The sequence below is a fragment of the Pungitius pungitius genome, chromosome 2 (assembly GCF_949316345.1).
Source record: "Pungitius pungitius chromosome 2, fPunPun2.1, whole genome shotgun sequence".
Taxonomy (NCBI): domain Eukaryota; kingdom Metazoa; phylum Chordata; class Actinopteri; order Perciformes; family Gasterosteidae; genus Pungitius; species Pungitius pungitius.
The window spans coordinates 33168256-33189379 of NC_084901.1; the positions used below are offsets into that span (position 1 = coordinate 33168256).

Here is a 21124-nt window from a genome sequence, read left to right on the forward strand (position 1 = left end):
AAAGAATCAGGAGGTCGAACAGAAACAAGCGCGGTGGGTTTACAGGGAAGTTTGGCCTATGGGAGACTTCGGCGGGACGTTTTGCCCGCAGTGTTCGGCAATTTGAACACGGTTTAACGAGGTAGTTGGATTTCAACGCGTGGTCATATCAAAGTAAATGCCAACCTCTGTAGTACAGCACTCCCTGGCCTTTAGACAGTGAGAGACTGCAGTTGCTTGCAGCATCCGTGTGGTTGGGAGCGTCAAAGAAAAACCCAGTGGCTGCTGTGCTCCATACTTACGCCTGACCACGGTAACCACAGGCGAGCCACAGCTAGGCCCCCAAAGCCAATTAAAATGTTATGAAATGGAGTTCCCTTTTTTTAAAAATGTATTGATTGATTGGTCCTGGCGGGGAATAGCGAGGCACTTACTGTGACCGCGAGAAAACTGGCCTCCTCCTTCTCCTGCTGCATCCGCTGGCTGTGGGAAACACGTGAGTGGGGGTCCCTCTGAGGCCTGGCGGGACCGACCGAATAAAACAGGCCCCGTGACGGACGGGACGCGGAGAGGGAGGAGGCCTACGGGCTTGGCTGCCATGAAGCAGACATCAGACAGAGGCTCCAGGAAAGGCCTGCGAGCGAGCCGCATGCCGGACATAGCGCGCAGTGACGCATGGTGCACTGACCACGTAACCCCCCCCCCCCGCGCGCGCAGTCATAGCTAAAGTCCGCAGGCACCTGTGAGTGTGTGTGTGTGTTAGTGTGTGTTGTGCAGAAGGGGATCGCCTCCCTTAAAAAAACATCCTGCAGGTCCAGCTGAACACACACCGTAGTCCCCAGCAGCCCTAAGCTAAGCACACCGCGCCGCATGGCGAACACCCCAGGAACACACGTCTTCGGGCCCCCCCCCCCAACTTCCCAGAGGGAACCACAACCATGCTTTTCCCAGGCTTTGCTCATATCGTGTGTCACAGGTGTTTAACTACAGAAAGCAGTGTCAGGCAACGCGATTGATGTTGCCTTGACAACATGTTTATTTCTTTGCTTATCCTCGACAAAATGCCTCTCCCCAGTCCATACACAACAGATACAACACCCTACAGATGACACAACATCACTTGAAGTAACCCTGATATAATCCCCCTGGCCTCGCCCCGCAGTGTGGCCCTGTTGCCTGTGCGCTTCTTGTGCTCACTGTCTTTGATAAAAGAAATGATTTCTTTGTCTTACTGTTTGCTCTCCTACACGCACACACACACACACACACACACACACACACACACACACACACACACACACACACACACACACACACACACACACACACACACACACACACATTCACACATAGAAACATAGACACACAGACAATCCTTTAGGGCACCTCAGTCTTCTGGCTGAGGAATGCTTTTCTCACTCACCCATCAACACAAGGGGAAATTGTCCATGCACTGTGTGTGTGTGTGCGCGTGCGTGTGTGTGTGTGTGTGTGTGTTTGCAGGCTCGTAGAATACCTGCCAGTAGGGAGAAAATATCTCATGTCTTAGCAAGTTGAGGAGATAAAGTAAACAGCAAGTAACATGACAACCTTTTCCTAGATCAGGCGGAAAGTTCCACGGCACACAAACCGTTTTCCATCAATTAGTCTCGATTGCTACCAGAAAAGATACAATTCTCGCGGGAGATGAATAGCAGGGGAAATCTGCTGTAAACCAAATCACAATGCAATGGAAAAAACGTATTTCCCTACGTGATTGCTGAAAAGAGACGCAGCTTTTTTAATCTTTTCAATAACGTAATCATATTGTGGGGTTTTTTTGGTAACCACTAGTGGCCGTAGTTTGACACAACACAAATAACACGTGCTCACGAGAGGGATGCTCCGAAAGGAATGAAGGGATTCAAATTGCATATTCGGAAAGAGGAAGACAGCGAGACACGTTGTCCTCCGCCGGGTGAAGAAGGCTGATGTGAACGGCCTCGTAGGATGATGGATGTTTGAAAAAGGTTCTCTCTCCGAGGCCCAAGCGGTTTGCTTCCTCACTCTCCAAATCCTCCCGAGCCCTTTGATATAATGTCTTGCCTGCAGCGTGTTTGACCCCAGCAACACTGATCCTCCCCTCTGCAGGGAGTGGGAATAGTATTTGTCAAAATGGTGGAAACATGGAAGCTGGAGAGAGAATTATTGCCAGAGATTATTGTTTATTTAGCCTTGAAGAGACCATCACTGAACTGAATTTGTATTGATACAAAGTTTGTCATCTGAAGAAAAGTGATGGACTGTAAAAGTGTCTGAAAGACGAGCGAGTTCTTTGGGCTTCGGCACGATAAAAAAGAGCCAAAAATATCCAGAAAACGGCAAACAGGAAATACCTGTATAATATATGATTGGGTTTGGCTTTTTGTCCCTGGACATTCAGGGATTTTCAAGAAGCATGTGGCTTTGTAGCCTATTTACTACAGATCTATGAGCCTGAACTTTAAACTTATTTCTCACAGATAAAGGAAAAGTAGATATAACAGCTCATATTTATGTCACATTTATAAAAGACTGCACCGAGGGAACGGGACCATCTCATATGACAAAACCTCTTTTATCTTCCATGGAAGAGAGGAGGGTTCTTTCCTTTGCTTGAGAAAACAAACAGTGGCATTCTTTCCAATGGAGTCGACTGTGTATGCCGGCACATCTTTGTTTTCCCCTTTTCCTGAAATGTTCTCTCGCTCTCCCCCCGTCCCAATCAATTCCTGCTGGAATCACTGCATTACTCCATGGAAAGTGCTTGACAGGAGCAGGTGTTTGGGACTGTGGGGCTGATTGTGGGACGGAGGAGGCCGTGGTGCAGCTGATGGGAAGTGACGGCGCCCCTGAAGCCGGAGAAAGAAAAGAGGACGGTTCGACCTTCCAGAGCGGCTCTAAGAGTTATCAGATCAACCGCGGGTTGAGCTCAAATCAGAGAAAACACTTACACCGTGTAGTACTAGTTTTTATACTCTACAAGTTCAACTGCAATTGATTAAAGGGCCACTGCATTTCCATGACAAATACTACAGAAATTGCACAAATTACTGTTGCACAGCCTCAGCTGCGTATAATCGAATAAGATTCCACGGGCCCAGTGTCCAAAAAGGATGGAACGGGATCAAAGAAATCTGAAATATGTAATGAATTTAAGCACATTCCTCGCTGCTGGAAACGTTAACGTTACATTGAAAACCATCGTTCTACTTGGTGAGAAGATCTCTCTGTTTGAATTCATTTCACTGATGCAACACAGGAGACAGTGCAGTATTCTTTGGAGCTGCAATAACAAAGCAACAAGACGGATGAGTGATATTTCATCTCTGAATATACTGTGCTTAAAAAGGGATATCATTTTTCAAGAGCACTGCACATGAGGCTTCAAACCTTTGTGGTCCCAGTGAATCTGTTTAAGAGCATGACAAAATATTCATGAATCATCTGTCGGCCAAGAGTCACAGGCGTGAGAGTGCCCACTTTGACCATCCGTCCCAGCGCGGCAGGTGTGTTGAAAGCACAGAGACGGCCCCATAAACCCGATAAAAAAAACGTGTTCGCAGGCAAACAAAATGTCAACTACAAGGTTTTCAATCGAGAAAACAGAAACCGGCGAGAACGTCGTGCACATCTGTTTCTTGTGACGCCAACTGACAAAAATCATGAAATCACTCACTCGCGAGGCGGGGAGGAACGGAGCGAAGGGGAAGAAAAAAAGGTAAGATGGTTTCAATTAGAGAGCTATAGATAACCCTTCATTTGTTTGAGACTTGGCCTCAAAGAACAAACGTTAAATTCACACCACTGGCTAATAGATCTCTGCCTATTGAAAGCAGATCCCTCTATCGGTCCTGGACATCATCCGTTTTCAGCCAAGTATCCAGCCATGCCGACAGGACAAAGGGTAAACAGTGGGGGGTGGTGGGGGGGGGGGCGCACGCGAGGCCCGGACCTGGGCTCTCTGAAGCTGTGACAGAGAATGACTGAGCGCCTGGGAGGGGAACAGAGAGAGGGCCACATCTGTTAAGCTCATGACTGGGCCGATCCACACGGAGCGCCGTGCCCCTGCTCGGGAGCCACCTTCAGACGCCGCGCCTCGCCCCCCTCATCCCAGTTCAAAGAATCCTGCATTCATCCCCCACCCTTCCAAAAAAAAAAAAAAAAAAACATGATATCCCTCAATAAAGACCATGCTGTTTTTAAATCTTCCTGGCTGGTCACCCTGGTGGGACAACAGCACCTAATACGGCGCCACAAAGCGCCACCCAGTACGACTTTTTGTCAGCGCTTTAATATTCCGAGGCGGAGGACGTATGAGTGGAACCTTATGGGCCAGGTGCATCCGCAGGGCCGCGTCAGGGTCTCTGATTGAGACACAGCGAGAGCAGGCAGACAATAGACAGGCTCTGTGAGGACAATGAAAAAAGCCACGTGTCAACGTGGGCATTTCCAGACCAAAGGGGGGGGGGGGTCAGGGATGTAAAGTTTCATAATGCAGTGATCACTGGGCTAAAACTTGAACAAGCCTGTAAGTTTAACCCCGCTGCTCTGCCACCTCTCTGGAAAATGACTTATGTCTGGACCTGTGGAATGTGTTTATAGACGGCACTCCACCTGACAAAACAATCGGCACGTGTATTAACCACTGGCACCGGTCACTTCGAAGATGGTGCTCGCGTCGTCCGAAGACGCTGCGGCTGCGAGTGTGTGCGGTCGTCCTCGCGGTGAATTCAACAGAAGTGAATGTGCTTTATTGCCACAACGTCATAATCTATCAATACTTCTCCTTATCGCTACCCGGCTTTCCTTGAATCTTCTCCCCCCCCCCAAAACAATAAATCATCAATCCCCTCCTAGCAGCTGTAGCAGGCCGGTCAAGGCTTGGGTCACTGCCCAACTGCAACGCGTCTCTGAAGGGTGTCCGTGGGTGTTGCTCTTCAGTTTGCTTTTCAAAACACAAGAACAGAAGCGCAACTTGCTTGTTCAGTTGTGCCTTATCGACGGTGCAACTCACGCATACCTACGGCAGCATTCCCGGAGGTCAGCATATCCAACATGGATTTACTACACTGTGCAGTGTCGTTCTTTGTGGGAACGCGGCGTAATGCAGTGCAGCTCAATTATCCATTAATCACACAGTCGGCTTTGGTAGTGAAACAAGTTCAGTCCCTTTTGCCATCCGACAGCAGCTTGTGGGAAACACGTCACTCTGAGGCGCAAATGTCTATTTCTGTCTTTATACACAAAGCGGCCTGCGAGTCCTCTATGAAATGCAGCTGTTGCCTTTACTAGAGCTCAGAGACTGTGAAAAGGAATAACCTTACTTGTGCTTCGCACGCTTGCGAGCCAATAAAACCACGTTTCAAGTCAAAAGACAAACAATGTCATGACAAATAGTTCCATGTTTTACCCATGAAGTTGTTGTTTTGGTCAGTGCTGGCCCCACGGTGGCTCATGTGCACCATGCGCTGCTGCGCCTGGCAGCGAGCCGGTGTGTGCAGGCTACTTTTGATTTGTTCCAAATTTTTAGGAAACATCAAAAAGGATGGATGATATCAGAGGATTTAACGGGGATGCTGTCAGACTTTCTGAGCATGAAAAGGGTGGAGCAGCAAGGACATTGTGAGTTTTAGTTTCCTTTTCTAAAAAATGATATAAGAAATATACCACACGAGTCCCTTTGAGTGAAGAACCTGTAAGCAAAACAACTTGATATTTGGTTGATAAATAAGTCAAACTTAGAAAACAGCTTTCGCCGGGGTTTGATTCCAACAGACATTCAGTCCTCAGCAGTAGAATCACACATCTATCAGATTACACTGCAATAGGCCGACATACTGGGAAATACATTAACAGAGACTGGGATGAAAAGATGTGGGAAGCTCAGTTGGGCATAAAAACTAGGAACAGGGATTAAAGATGTCTAGAAAAACCGGCTGGTTCCAAAATGTTTTGATATTTATTGGGTTACGGAAAGAACTCAGATGCAGAAATGATCAAAGAAATATTAAGCACTGAAGTGAAGAGCAGACAAAGAGCATTTTACACCAATAAATGTTATCGATCACTATAACTCTCTTTTGGTGAACTGCATTGAAAAAGGGATCTGTAGCTTAATTTCACTTTTTGTGATCTCATCAGATTAATTGCTTTTTTCAAATTGTGGGACTGATGTGGATTTTTTTACCTCAGCAAATACATCAAATGAATTAAACTTAAGCCTTCCACGAAAAATCTAACCTTCTTGAACTCTAAAGTGAACCAATAGTGCAGCATAAAGGCTCCATTCAAAAAACAACCTGCAGGTGAACCAAAGAGCCTTTGTTCCACCACCCTGTGTCTAATGATTACTTTTATCTTCTACCAAACGTTGCCCCTCCTAATCCCTGCATGTCAACTCAAACAAGGAAATAAAAAAAGCTCCTATTTGATTCCATGAATCCACTTGGCACATATACAAGGCCCCCTTCTCAGTGTGGGATCCCACGGGGAGGCAGCGCAGCTCATCGAATTACCTCAGCCATTCATATCTGCTTCTCTCTCCTGGAGCCATTTAGGTAGAACTCAATCCCATCTTTCCTCAACAATCTTCAGTTCCTCTTAATTGTGTTTAACTTCTGGATTAAATTGCATCGGCCGTGCACCCAGCAGGAGTGACATGAGGCCTTCTGAATGCAAAAAATAACCTAAAGTGCAAGCTTTTTTGTCCTAAACATTTGGTTTTGTTGTTTTTATTGCTTCATACATTATTGTCTAATTGCCATTACTGTTGTTTGTGCAGTTGTGCTATTAAACATGTAGAAGTAAGAAGAACGTCAAATTACAGCTTACAATCCAGTTCATTGAGATGTATATTTCCTAGGGGTTTTCCAGCTATCTAGTCTGCCCAAAATGCTAAAAGAAGCCCAAAATCAATGTATTTCTTGCGCAGTCAAAGCTATTTAAGTTTTTAAACCAAACATTTTCAAATTCTGGTTAAATTTGCTGAACTGAAGCATAAGCTGGCATAAAAATGTCATCACTGCTCCCCAGAGAAGCAACATAATCAACCAATGTGGTCTGAAGACGATCAATGAAATTGCTGCACATGTCATTTCTCTATAAAAGTAAGAAGTAACAGGGACCAATGCGCCGCGGTGTCTGTGCGACAGCAACAAGCAAACACCTCCTCAGCTTGGCTTCGCTTGCTGAATGCGACATTAATTGTCCGGAGTGTCAGAAGGAAAAAAATACATCTCTGACAAATATGGCGTCCAGCCGATCTTTTCAGCACGAATCCAAAGCGCTGCAATGGCTGGCGTTGTTTTTGAAGCGGGTTATCATTCTTCATTTCGACACGCTTGTTAAGGGGGGACCACAGGGACGCAGCACAGAGGAGCTTTTTGGGGAAGAGCACTTTGCTTTTGGCAGTTGCACAGAGCTGCTCGAGGACAGCGAGTGCATCCTGGTGCCCAAAATGCAAAAAACCTCCCTAAGAGCAACCTGCAGCTGAGCACTGCGTGTCAGGTGTCAGGTGCGTGCAGCTGACTGACCATATCTTGTTCAAATAGCTGTCCGACATTGTTATAGAATGTGTGTAATCAGTGCTTTGGCAGAGGCTTCCACTGGCCCCAACTGGCCAGAAGCTAAAACAAAAGCACGGACAGTTTTCTTTCTTTTTCTTTTTTTTTTTTTTTTTAATCACATGAAACTTAACAAACCGAATACAAGACGGCGGGGTCTGTTTGGCTGCAAACACCTAGATGGATTGAGCCTCCGTATGAGAGCGAACAACAGGTGTCTTTGTGCCTGGAGGACTGCAGCGGGCGGCGCTTCGGGTTTCACCCTTTGAAACCCATACGGGTGAGCTGTTTTTCTCAGGCCTGACCCCAAATCTGCCGTTGATGGACAGACCACCCAACTCTGGGCTCTTGTGGGCGCACAGTGGGGCCGCTCACAGCAAAGGCAGCCCCCCCCCCCCCCGTCACTCCCCTTTGGGAAGGAAATGGATCAGCCGACTGTTTGTCAAGTGCGCTGTCAAGGGTCTCCTTCGCAATCAAACGTTACACTAATGGATACCTCTGGGGTACACGCAGTGCTTTACAAACCCGGACCCGACATCAGTCTTCAGGTGGCTTTAAAGTGACAGCAGCAGCACCGGCACAACAAAGGCAGTCCATGCCTTGCTCTTTTTTTTTTTTTGAAGTACAGAAAGGTATCCTGTGGGAAAAATAAGACAGTTTGATCAGGAGAAGTAGAACCCCCCCCCCAGAGAATATATTACATTTTTATGGAAATCTGTCCCTTGGAGGTTTCTGATCCGAATAAAGATCCCGGGTCGGCCTCGCCGCGCTGTTCAACCGACAGCAAAAGATTGACACCCATTCTCTTCTCTGCAGGAGTCTCCCTGATCAGTCGTGGGGCAAACGAAGCCACTGAGGACCCCCACATTTTGGGTTTTGACGAAAAAAGAAAGACGTTGAGTCGAATCACAAGCCAAATACCAGCTTCTCTACCTCTTGTCCTGGCACCTCATACCCAGCGTCCTCTCGGCCACAAATCCTCCATCTATCTTCCTTCCAGATCTTTTCTCTGTGAGAGGACATGTTGCCACATAAGTACTTGCGCTGCGCATGTTTGGCTGGTGGAAGGGGTAACCCTGGACCAGTCCAAATCCTAAACACATGTTCCCCCTCCTCGCCGGGCGGAGATCTGAGACAGTGACAATTACTTTCATGGCCTTTCTGTGAGTGAGACTTTGTGAAGGAACCTGGAACTAAATGGAAGAGCTCGGCCCAAAACAGGCCACACAAACAACCAACCCACCCTCAAGACACAATAGAATTCTATTAGAGAAGTCATTACGAAAGCCTTGCGATTGACTGGCGACCAATTCAGGGTGTACCGCGTCCCCCCCCCCCTCCGCCCCCCCTTGAAGATGACTTTACCAAAGTATATAATGGATCCGTTTTAATCCGTGAAGTAAACCTACAGCAATTCAGCATCTCTGCTGTTAAATAAATCAATCCATCGTACCATGAATCATGCTGCATATTATCACTCAACAATGTGGGGCGAGAAGAAATCAAGCACATGATTAATTTGGCCGTGGACATTTTTGTCAAAACGCTTACTTCATCCTACACTTTGTTCATTACTCAAACACATCTGGCTGACAGGTGCCTCGTCTGTGGGACGTTGAGTAATTTCATTCCTGCAAAAGAGGAGCAAATGGAGAGGAGTGGAGGACAAGGTACTCTATCTTCTATCTGTGATGACATCAGGGCTTTGAGAGCTTATTAGTGACGGAGAGTTTCTGTGGACAGTAACCCGGCCCACCGCTGTCAGTGCCCTTTCAAAGCACTGATTACTCCATTTCCAAGGGCCTAATCTTTGTAAACAATCTCTGTTTTCATTATCTTTTAAACTGATTAGCCCTGAATGAATATAACTTTCCAGCGCGGGACTCAGACAGAGAAAAAAAAAAAAAAGCACATGCATATTGGTGCCAGCTGGAGCTGGATGACCTTACAAGAGAAACAGAGCTGTGATACAAACACAGATTGAGGAGTGGACTTGTGCCGGGGGGGGGGGGGGGGGGGGCAACATATGTGACAAGACGTGCTTCAGAACTATGACACAAAAGATTTCCTGAGGGAACGTCCTTAACCTATATCCTGGAAATAAACCATTTTCTGTGAGACTTTGATTGACAGCTACTACAAGCGCATAAAGACGTATTATTTGGTTGGAGTTACATGGATTACATTTAATTCCAATGATTACGTCTCTTTTTCTATCTCAATGGCCTTCGTGCCATTATGAATTAAAAGTTGCTTTCCACTCCACAGTTCTTTTCTGCTCTTTTTTTTTTGATAAAGTGAGGTAACGTTTGCCAGCACATGTCTCCATCTGGTAACAAACGCTTCCAACATGGTGAGAACAACATCTTGGCCCTCGACGTCCTCCATCAGGATGTGATGAACGCTGTGCACCTGTCTCAGCATCCAGCCGGGGGGGGGAAATGTCTCAACCAAATACACCCAAAGAGGGAGAAGCTGAAGACTTTGAATGGTTTTTTTTGGGGGGGACTTCTTTTCCATTTTAGCGTCACAATACCAACCACAGAATGAACTCAATGCCCCCATTAGTTGATTTGGCATTGTCCTCATTTAAAGTGTCTGTGGTGGACGACCCATTTAATGTCAATGAGCACACGGGGGACATGCCTTCTGTCAATTTGCTCGACATGTTTTAAGCGTTCACATGCACAGGCCCACATGGTCACCCCAAACTGTAAATCACTCTCGACAGTAAATTACCGCCACTAATACTCCAGATTTGAGTGTTCCCTTAAGTCAACCGAGGGGAGAATAACAACAAAACTACGTCAGAAGCCGAGAGGGCTTTGATTACAAAAACTGAGCAATAATTCATTCAATCACGCCAAGAGAGTCAGCGAGTTGGACGCTGCCTTCGTATCGTGACAAGGAGGAATGTTTAACCGTGATTTAATTTTTAAAAGGGACAACCTGTGTCACCCTACTCTGAACTCTCCACTCCGATCCATGTAATGCATCTCCATCTGTCATAGCGTGACTGTGCATGATTCTGAGATGCCGGCTGGGTTCTGAAAGGAGAAAACATCAGCACCCTCTACCGACAGGCCCCCGCTTCCAGGGGCTTTGATGTCGTTTCCTTTACGCTTACACCAAGGTTGCTCGTCTAATTAAGGTCTTATGACGATGCTTCCAGTGAGCTACCTGCTAATGAGCAACAGATCCGTCCTCTGAGCTGGAGAGCTTCATGTCATTCCTTTAAATCATTGCTACTTTTATGAGGATTATGAAAATGACATCAAAGTCAAAAGATATTTTCGAAACAGAGTAAGTGACACCTATACCATTTTAATACTGTGGTATTTTTTTAGGAAATCAAGGAGAATTTGTTGTAATGTTTCTCTTATTCAAGAGCAGGGTCCAAAGAAATATATTTAAAACAATGAGGAAAGTTCTTATTTTTTAACAAAGAGAAACATCGAGTTTCTTTCCCTCTTTCCCTCCTTTCCACACAGTACCTTAAGTTCTATGAACTTGATAGATGATTTAAATCAAATTGAATTAATGACTCTAACATATGTCTTTCCTCCAGCACATATCAAAAGGCCATTTGGGGTAAAAAAAAAAAGAAAAAAAAAGAAATGCAAAGACTTTTCTATCAACTCACAAGATTAGTGAGCAAGAAAATATAAACTCTGGTTATCATTATAAATCCTTACCTCCCACATCTGCTTGGACTAGAGGGGACAATAAGTCAGCGTAGTAGGCAGATATTTTTGGGATGAATTTGGCTTTTCAGTTAAAGGGAATGACTAAATATAAAGTGTGGGGTAAAGGTTTACGTCAGGACCCAGATATTCTGAGGTACGGGACGCCTGGCCTTTTTCATCCCTCTGGAGCTGAACCTGAGTCAGTATGTCACTGTCTCCTCGGGCTAAACAAATTAGTACATTTGATTGATCAAAGTTTACACGAGAAGGGGTATTTCATTTCAAACAGTGAGGGGAGCGAAGAAGGGCGGAAGAGTGAGAGGGGGGGGGGGAATGTGGATGCAAAGACACAGGCCCGGGTGAGAGGGGACGAAAGAAAGAGAGAAGAAGAAGAAGAAGAAGAAGAAGAAGAAGAAGAAGAAGAAGAAGAAGAAGAAGAAGAAGAAGAAGACGAAGACGAAGACGAAGACGAAGAAGAAGAAGACGAAGACGAAGAAGAAGACGAAGAAGAAGAAGAAGAAGAAAAGAGCCCGAGCAGCTGGATGGCCATGTAAATAGCTGCGCAGATAGGTAGGGTTGGGCCCCGTGCCAAAGGCTCTACAAAGGGCTCCTAACATCTGTTTGAGGGTAGATTCCTGCTCTGTGTTGTTGTAAGAATAATAGTCTCAGCTCTGAGGGCCCCGTTCCCTCATCAGACAGGATCATGATCGCGCATACACACACTCTCTGACATCAGAACCGCGGGCCCTGCAGAGCTGAGAGGCGCGAGCCGGGCCGCCGTCGGTGTTGTGGCGCCGCACCTGGTGCCGTGGGGCGTGGACGGACGGGTGGAGGAGCGATGGGGTGGACGGCGAGATCAGACCCCATCCCGAAGACGCACTGAGGGATGAGCGGCTGTGGCACAGGATCAGATGAATCAGCGCGTCGAAAGCGTCCAAATCCTACGGTTAAGCGGGACGTTTGCGCCATTAAATAAAGCATTTAGTGGTCCAGTTTATATTTAAGTCCGCCGACTAATGAAAACAGCAAAACCACCAAGTTTAAGGATAATTGACTGCTAAACCAAAATGCTGGAGACAAATGTAAAACATTCCAACCAGTGTAGAGAAAAGAGAACGAGTGGGACATCGCTGTCGGTGCACCATGACAAGGATCCTTTTCCCCTCTCCCAAGAACACATGCAAGCAATTTGTACAACAAATGTTGGTTTTAGGCTGTGTTCCTTGCGTACTAGTGGCTTCTCGAAAAGCGGCGGGGCTCCGTTCGTTAGTGCTTAAAAGCAAAGCCAACAAATTAATTAACACTATCTCTACATGGGGTGGCCAAGGAAAGCGGGCGCTGAAACGTTACACCATTACTTAAATTCGCATGCATCTGTCTGCGTCCACCCCCCTCACACCCCTGCCTCAGCGCACACAAGCGCCCTTGAACAAGGCTGAAGGACCACCTGCGTGAAAGAGGAGACCCTCTCTGTTATGTCTCTGCTCGGGAATGAAATAACACGGAATCCAGCTCTGCAAATAACTCACAGCGAAGATCATTTTCCACATGCTGCTTGACAAAAAGGTAAAATAAGAACAGATGATGTCCTCACTCTCCTCTCGCGCGCCGCTCTGCAGCTAAACTCTACGTCGTGGGGGGGGGGGGGGGGTGGTGTTGACCGGGCGGTATGAGATGCATGGTTTCGCTCACTCACTAATGCTGACATCGACATCAGTGTTTTTCTCATGCCTTCACTTGGCTGAGGTTAAAAGGGGGTTTGAGGAGATCTGATTATTATGTGTGCGCCATGAGGAGCAGCAGGAGGCCTTCTCCTGAACCAGGCATCCATCAGAGCAGAGGGAGGCTGCGACTGGCTCCACCATTTCCAGCATGAGATGAGGGGTTCCTCTGTTTCAGGACTTTCAGGAGAGGATCTTTTTAAGGAATTTGCCCAAATATCATATGCAACGACATGCTCAGCTTACTATAACGACGGGGGAGATGGCAAGTCCAAAAGCAAAAAATAAATAAATCTATCAGCACCTTGTAAGGTCACAGATGCTACAAGCTCTAGCAGAGATATGACCTTCTCATCCATGAGCCACAGAGATGCTGATGGGAGTATTTTGTTGCTTTTGGACTGAGCCAGGTGAGCCATTTCCAGTTTTTATTCAGAGCTAACCGGGCCCGCTGTGTGCAGCTTCATGCTGTGTATATAGATCTTCTTGTTTAACTCTCAGCATGAAAAGCGTATTTCCCCCGGGACGCTTCCTTTGACTTCAACAACGAGTCTGCCAAAAGCATGCGAGGAGCCTCCAGCGAGCTCCATAATCGAATCAGACCCACCTGAGTCTGTGCGACGTACCGACCTTTGCTCAACCTTCTGAAGAGGACACGTGAAGCTCGTCTAATCCAAATAAACAGGTGAGGCACTTATTAGCCCCCAATTCCCGCTGCAAGTGTAACTTCATTTTCAATTTTGGTTCTGGCTGTGACTCATGGGAAAGCAACTTCAAAGCTAAAGTTGTGCACTTGAGGTCATTATCTTTATTTCTATATTCACTGCAGGTTCTCAGCACATGGGAACATTTTAACTCTGGATTTTTTTTTTTTGTCTGCAGCCATAAATCTGTCATGTCAACTATAAAATACAGCTTACCAGCAACAGATGTTGCTCTAATAGCTAGCAAAAAAAAAAAAATCAAATCAAAATGTACCCCTTTTAAATGTTTCTTTTAACACCTAATAGCTTCTAAGATTGATTTCAGTCTTGAACACAGGAGGTGGACAGTGTACAAAAACCCAAAGGATGGAAGAAAAGGGGGTCAGTGTTTCCTTTTAATTGTCTATTACTGTGGTTCACTCGCTCAATCCCTCTTTCTCTCTTTCTCCGCTTCTCTCTGTTCTTTAGTTCCTCTTCTTCCACCTTTTCGCTGAGACGAATCCTCCTTTCATCCATTTATTTTTGCAGCAAGGGCCCTGGTGTCTGTTTGCACAAAGCCCGACCATCCCTGACTCCTCGTCAACCCCCTTGCCCAATTCATCAAGCTGAGGCCCATGGGCATCCATCACCCCCACCACTTTTCACATCCCGCACCAGCTGAAAGCCACTGTCCCCCCCTCGGACTTCAATGCATGCCATGACACACCCGTGAGATTTATAGTGGCATAATTAGTAGCAGTGAAAAAGGCCTGCGCGCTTTGGAGGGTCAATCATACGGTTTCCCACTCAGAGGAGCTCTGAAAGAAGGTGTGCTTCTGAATAGGTGCAGAGAATGCCCCCCCGCCACAAAAGCTGATAAATTACAAGAAGCTGGGGGAATTTCTCAAAGCCTCAGACTGACATAAAAAACAATCATGCACACTTTGACATGTTATTTGTCACCAATCATGGAAACGAGAGCCTGCAATAACTTGTGTTTCTCTGCAGGGAAGCGGCTGCTTCTGCTTGTGACGAGCAGCTCTGAGGAGAGAACTCCCCTCAAGACGGGGCTTTCTTAAACAGCGTGAAGGAGGTCTAAAATAACATACCTAATAGTTAAACAGTGTTATGGATGTAATCATGCCCTCCCCCTCCCACCCTCCCTGCTGTCACTGAAAGCTCAAGAACAGTGAACTAATTAAAACGCTTGCAGAGTTTGTTTTCATTCCGCTCTTTGCACAGAAATAAAGTCTTCACTAAACAGCTGTGTTTTACTGCATTTTTTTTTCTTTCTTCGTAGCCACAAGTTGGGACTTGTTGCCCCACTCGGCACAGAAGAGATGCAAAATCCCCGTTCAGTCGTAAATGACACCTATTATTCATCATTCCTGTCGTGGCGTTGTGAAATCAGAGTCAATTCAGCAGAAAGTGGCTGGGAGCCATTAGCTTTATAAGCAAAGTGCTTAAATACGAGATACTACTTGTGCTCTACTTGAATATAAAAATGACACTTTATATATTAAAAGTCCATGTAAAAATTAAAATAAGATAAAAGGAGGAATAACAAAGACAGCAACAACAAAAAATATACAACAGAAAAGACAAAAATTCAATAACACCACGTCCCTGGTGGTTAAAAGAACTTTAAGACATTTGTTCCAGTATTTTCAAAAAGCAAGGCACTACTGGTGTTTACAGATTCTATTTCTTTATACTCTGAGCAGCTCACAGCAAGCTAACTGTGCTAACAGCGCTAACTGTGCTAACAGCGCTAACTGGGCTAACAGCGCTAACTGGGCTAACGGCGCTAACTGGGCTAACAGCGCTAACTGGGCTAACAGCGCTAACTGGGCTAACAGTGCTTATCTGAATATCTTTATTTACATTTATGTAAGAGAAGTATATCTTTGTGTCTCTCCCGTTTGACCCAGACCCAGCATGATTGTTCCTTTGCATTAAACTCAGTGGGGAAAAAAATGAATTTAATGTTAGATGTTTTTTAAAGTTTACATCTCCAATAACTTCTGATGAGTGCAAAAGTTCCTGCAGCATCTGCAGCGGTCGGATTTGATCCTAAACGTCATTAACACGTTCCCTTCCCCCCCCACTCTTCCTTGCCTACAAGTGGTTAAGCTGCTGGATTTGCTGCAGCACGTTGCAAACGTTGTGCAGGGGGGCCGAGGAAGCACCTGCTTCCAGCAAGGAGGTGGAGAAAAATGCACGAAAACGTCCACTGATACTTGCGCAAGAGGCTGGATCTTTTTGTTCCGATCACGTCGTGGTCTTTAACCGTTAACCTGACGCTTCCTACGGAGGATGCGGCGTGACCAAAAATCAGTCAGGGCAAATCACGGAGTTGCCTTTGCGGCGTAGTGGTTGTCGTGACAGTGCGTGATGAATGGAACTTTTCGCCTTTGAGTCGGCTGCCGTCGGTGTTTGAGCGATTTGCTTCTGCGGCGCATTTTTTTTTTTTTTTTTTTTTTTTTTTTTAAAGCCCCGCGAGCTGCTGCCAGGGTTTCCTGCAGAGAGGGAGGGCGATGTGGTCTCACCAGACAGCGTCGGACCGCAAACAGGAGCGCAGAAGCTGTGGGAAGAAAGCGCTGGACTCGGATTGGCTCCGTCGGAGGAGAGACGCAGCTTTCCGCGGCAAGTTGGACTGAAAGGACGCGTTCAGTGAACAAAGTGATGCGCGCAAGAAAGGGATGCCAGCCAGGCGTGGCTTGTGTTTGAATATCCAATGTGAGAATGCGTGGGGAGTATGTATATAATAGAGTCTCTCCATCTGATAAACAGAGATATCAAACTGATGATTATAGCAAAGGACGTCCAATAAACTGAAGGGACGCTGCCTGGTCTTGGAGGAGCACCGTGCGCTGGCTTTTTACGCTTTTGGACTCGGGTCATCTTTTCTCTCCCCTCCTCGAACCACCGAGCATTTCAAATGCCGTCGCTTAATTTGACAGCTGTGCAAACAATGGCAGAGGTCGGAAGTTTTCTGGGGACACTCGACCTGGATTTACAAAGCTTTCCTGCACTCGGGACTATGCCAATAGCGGAGTCTCCAGTGGGCCTGAATGAGCGGCTGGGGCAGATTGAAGGGAGGCTGCAGCGGGGGTCGCCGACGGATTTCGGGCACCTGAAAGGGATCCTGAGGCGACGGCAGCTCTACTGCAGGACCGGCTTTCAGCTGGAGATATTCCCCAATGGGACCGTGCACGGGACAAGGCAGGACCACAGCAGATTTGGTGAGGCTGTTTTCATGCGCATTTGTTCACTTTTCTTTTTACGCACCAGACTGTCACATCACGTGTCCGTCTCCATCGACAGAAGCGTAGGGTTATTTCCATTATTTAACCATCGACGACTTATTAAATACTTTATCATCATTTCACAAAATGAGATCATAGTACCGTTCGGGCTGCTGGGGTTAGGCTGCAGGGTTAAGTGGGTCTAATTCGTTTTCCCATCGCATATCCCCAGTGAACACTCATTCGTGCGTCACTGTGGCACCTGGCGCGCAGGACACCAGAGCCACGCACCTTTTCCTCTGACAATCCCCACTGCGCAGAGGGGGGGGGGGGGGGGGGAGGCAGGTGTCTCTCTCTCTCTCTCTCTCTCTCTCTCTCTCTCTTAGAGCGCAAACAACTAGAGCGCGCCCAGAGCCAAGGATTTGGTAACATTAATGCAAATGGAGCAAGGTGGAGAGAATGATAAACAAGACGAGGTCAGTGGTGAAGAAGGGAGGAAGGGTGGGTGGGGGGGGGGGGGGGGGGTGCAGACATGCACATGTCTCTCGTCCCATATCCATGCAGGCATCTCACAGGTGCAGGCCGGCTTGCTGGCTGCGGAAAGAGTCGAATAAGCCCAAATTAAAGCATGGCCAATGTGGAATTCAGGAAAGAGTTGAAGCTGAGACTTGAGCCAAAACAAGCCGGTGTACAGGGATGGGTGGTCCGCGTGTTTGTCTCTGGCTTCACTTAGTTTTCAAATGCAAGGTCTTTGTCGGAGCTGCAAGGGAGACGTGGCTTTGATTAGAGGGACGTAAAACACACTCTTGATCCCAAAAAGAGAAGAAGAAAAAAAACTCAGAGGGATCTTCTCTGTCATCCTCTGGCATCACATCATGTCGGGGAGATGGGGACCAGGTGGCTGCATGCTGGCCTCTGCCAGTCGGCACAGCTGGATCCTCTGACTAACCCCTACACATCAACAACAGCCAATAGCTTTTCATTTTACTGGTTGTGTCGCTGCCTTTGAACGGACACATGTTCACTTTACTGTAACTTCCAGTGAGTCAGCAGCCTTCTCCACTTCTCGGATTCATGAAAGTGGCCACTGGGTCCCACAGACAGGTTGTAGACATTATTAGTCACAAACAACCCTTTTAGGACTGATGTATGTTCTTAAGAACGGACTTAAATACAAGCAAGTGAATCAAATAAATATTTACCAAATGCATGCAGTCTATTCACGTGTCTTCTCTGCACCTTAAAACAGCACATTTTTGAGACTAGCAGATGCAAGAAGCTGTTTTTACCATGTAGAAATACTCTAAAAAGCCACTTGGACTATATAATGCAATAAAATATTGGTCCTGAAGGTCCCAAAAAAATGATGCATGTTTTGCCTTCCTCACATAAATGGAGGCTACTTGTTGATGAGCAGGGTGTTTTTTGGGGGGGCTTTCCTAACTGTTTTTTTTTTTCTTTTTTCGGTACTGCGTGTGCTTGACCTCTCAGGTATCCTGGAGTTCATCAGTCTGGCTGTGGGCCTGGTCAGCATCAGAGGGGTGGACGTTGGACTCTACCTCGGCATGAATGAGAAAGGAGAGCTCTATGGGTCGGTGAGTCAAAAAAAAAAAACCACCCTCATCATGCAGCCCCCGGGGTCCCATTCACAAGCAGTCGGTCAAAAACATTTTTTTCCGGAGCAGTCTGAGAGTCAGCTTGTTATCACGGTTCCCGGCGGATGGGAAAACCACAGTGAGACACAACAAGCACGATTCTTCTACAGGGTCTCACACTCTTCCCTCTCCTGCTTACATATGTACGGGAAAATCAATGAAGAGAAAAGATTCCACGAGGAACGATCAAAAGTACAAAAAAAAAAGAAGAAGCCTGGTGCACTGGTTATTCGTGGGAAGGGATTCAAGGAAAGGCCGATGTTGCAGCTTTAGAGAGAGAACCGACGTCTTCATTTCGTTTTGAGATAGGCAGAAATATTTACATATTTCCCTAAAGTGGAGACAGGAATGTTTGGAGATGTGTGCCGTGGGGGGGGGGGGGGGGGGGAATCGAACGGAGACGATCTCTCTGTGCACAGCTGGACTCGAGTCCGGGCGGCGGCGTGCAGCAGAGCGGACAGAGTGTCCCGAGCTCTACGCGTCGCCGTGCTGACTTCCTGTCATTTGTGGTTCAAGTCTGGAGGAAAGGGAAGAGATGAAGAGACAATGAAGGGGAAGTATGTGAGGGTCACCTGGATCAGGTGTCCCAGGGCATTACTCGAGGGCCCCTCAGGGCCCAGACCCCCCCCACCCCCCCCGGGGCTCTGCACATTTTGAACAGAGGCCACTTTTTAAGCGCGGCCATTATGTTAAACGTGCAGATATTGTTACCGCGCGCTATCAGAGTCTGGCATCCTGGGGCTTTGACCCTAGGGGTTGGCGGGCAGGGGGGCCGGGGGGGGCGTGGTGGTTGACGGTGAGAGTCAGTGATTTGTGGGGGATGGGGGTAATTGCACACCTAAATGAGTCACCTGACTGCCGGGGGGGGGGGGGGGGGAGGGGAAGAGGAGCTCCGGACTCATCCGTCTGGAGCGGAGAGGCCAGGAGGTGGAAGGGGGGAGGGAAACAGGTTGAAGGGTGCTTCCGTCCCACAACCGCCAGACTTTGACGAGCTTTTGATCCAACGAGGTGTGTGTGCGTGTGTGTGCGTGTGTGTGTGTGTGTGCGTGCGTGTGTGTGCATGTGTGTGTTTGTGTGTGTGTGTGCGTGTGTGTGTGCGAGTCGGCCCGGTCATGTGCCTCCAGGCCTCTGTTTACAGACAACAGCTCCACCACATAGCCGCAGCCAAGCAGAGCCTGACAGCTTATCAACAAAAATTGCTGCAGGAATAAAAAAATAATAATTAAGTGTGTTGCCGTGTGCAAGAGCCACATCCTACTAGAAGAAAAAGAACAAGGAGACAGCAACACTTTACAAAGGGGGTCACGTTTGGCCTTTGGTTTGGAGGTTCCATGCTTCTTGCTGCATGAGCGGCTGGTCTTGGCGGCAGAGCAGCCCGAGGAGCGCGGCTGCCTCTTATTGTTCTCACTCACTCACCCTGCGCCCCCCCCCCCGCTGAACCCGCGGCCACAGCTCACGGCGCCCTGTCAGCGGCGACTGGGATCTTTGATAACTGCTGCTGTGTGAAATCCGCGTCTCCGTTGCAAATGTTCTTCTTCTTCCACCATTTCGTCAGTTGATTGGCGTGTGTGTTTCCCCCCCCCCCCCCCCCCCCCTCCCCCCTCCTGCAGAAGAAGCTGACGGCGGAATGCGTGTTCAGGGAGCAGTTTGAGGAGAACTGGTACAACACCTACGCGTCCACTCTGTACAAGCACACGGACACGGGGCGCCTCTACTACGTGGCGCTCAACAAAGACGGCTCGCCCCGGGAGGGCAACCGGACTAAGAAACACCAGAAACTCACCCACTTCCTGCCGAGGCCGGTGGAGATTGAAAAGATCCCTCAAGCGTACAGGGAACTGTTCCAGTACAGGTGACCAGTGCTCACGGGGGCAGGAAAACAAGAAGGTTGGGGGTGGATATTTTGGACGGGTCACAGACGGTTCGCCCTCAGCTCCCCCTGAGGTCACTCGGTCTGCGCCTCGGCCCACTGCCGAGCACGGACATCAGCTTCGTGCATGTTCCTGGGTGTCCGTGGGGGGGGGGGGGGGGGTGGGGGGTAATCTGGTAAAACCACTGCATGGACAGAGACGCGGGGGAGGCCTCGCTGAGGGTGGATGTAAATGAGTTGCCGCTTTTCAGAGGTCAATGCTTTGATACTAAAGTGACACACGCAACGCGAGGAATGTGTTTGAGCAGACCCGACTTGCCGGGGGGGGGGGGGGGGGGGGGGATGAATTCATTTGTGCGAGACCAAAACGCCAGATTTCACATTGTACATTTTTTTCCGTACCAGTGGGGAGAAGAGTGAGACGGGTGGGAGGCGGTCAGGTACCAAGGAAGAAGGTGGACTCCAGTTATTAAGTTGACTTACTAATAAAAGATGAAAGAGGGGAATAAAGTCTCTTGAGATGAACGTGCGAGGGATGAAAGAGCACTTACTGCACATCCCCGTCGCAGCTGGAGTCCAAGTCGTCACGTCCAGATAAAGTATCACGCGGCGCAAAACGAGTGACTGAAGCTCGGGACAAAAGCACTTCTCTCAATGCGGCTGTAAAGAAATGTGATGGACTTTTTCAAAGGGTGGAGA

General features: G+C 47.7%; 1 protein-coding gene across 1 annotated transcript; it reads left to right on the forward strand.

Annotated features, from left to right (window-relative positions):
- Positions 1-16142: 16142 nt before the first annotated feature.
- fgf16 (fibroblast growth factor 16) lies at positions 16143-20529 on the forward strand. The gene is made up of 3 exons (XM_037461447.2): positions 16143-16897; positions 18392-18495; positions 20166-20529. Exons 1-3 carry the CDS (start codon positions 16594-16596, stop codon positions 20409-20411), a joined length of 654 nt encoding a protein of 217 aa, XP_037317344.1. The 5' UTR covers positions 16143-16593; the 3' UTR covers positions 20412-20529.
- Positions 20530-21124: the final 595 nt, after the last annotated feature.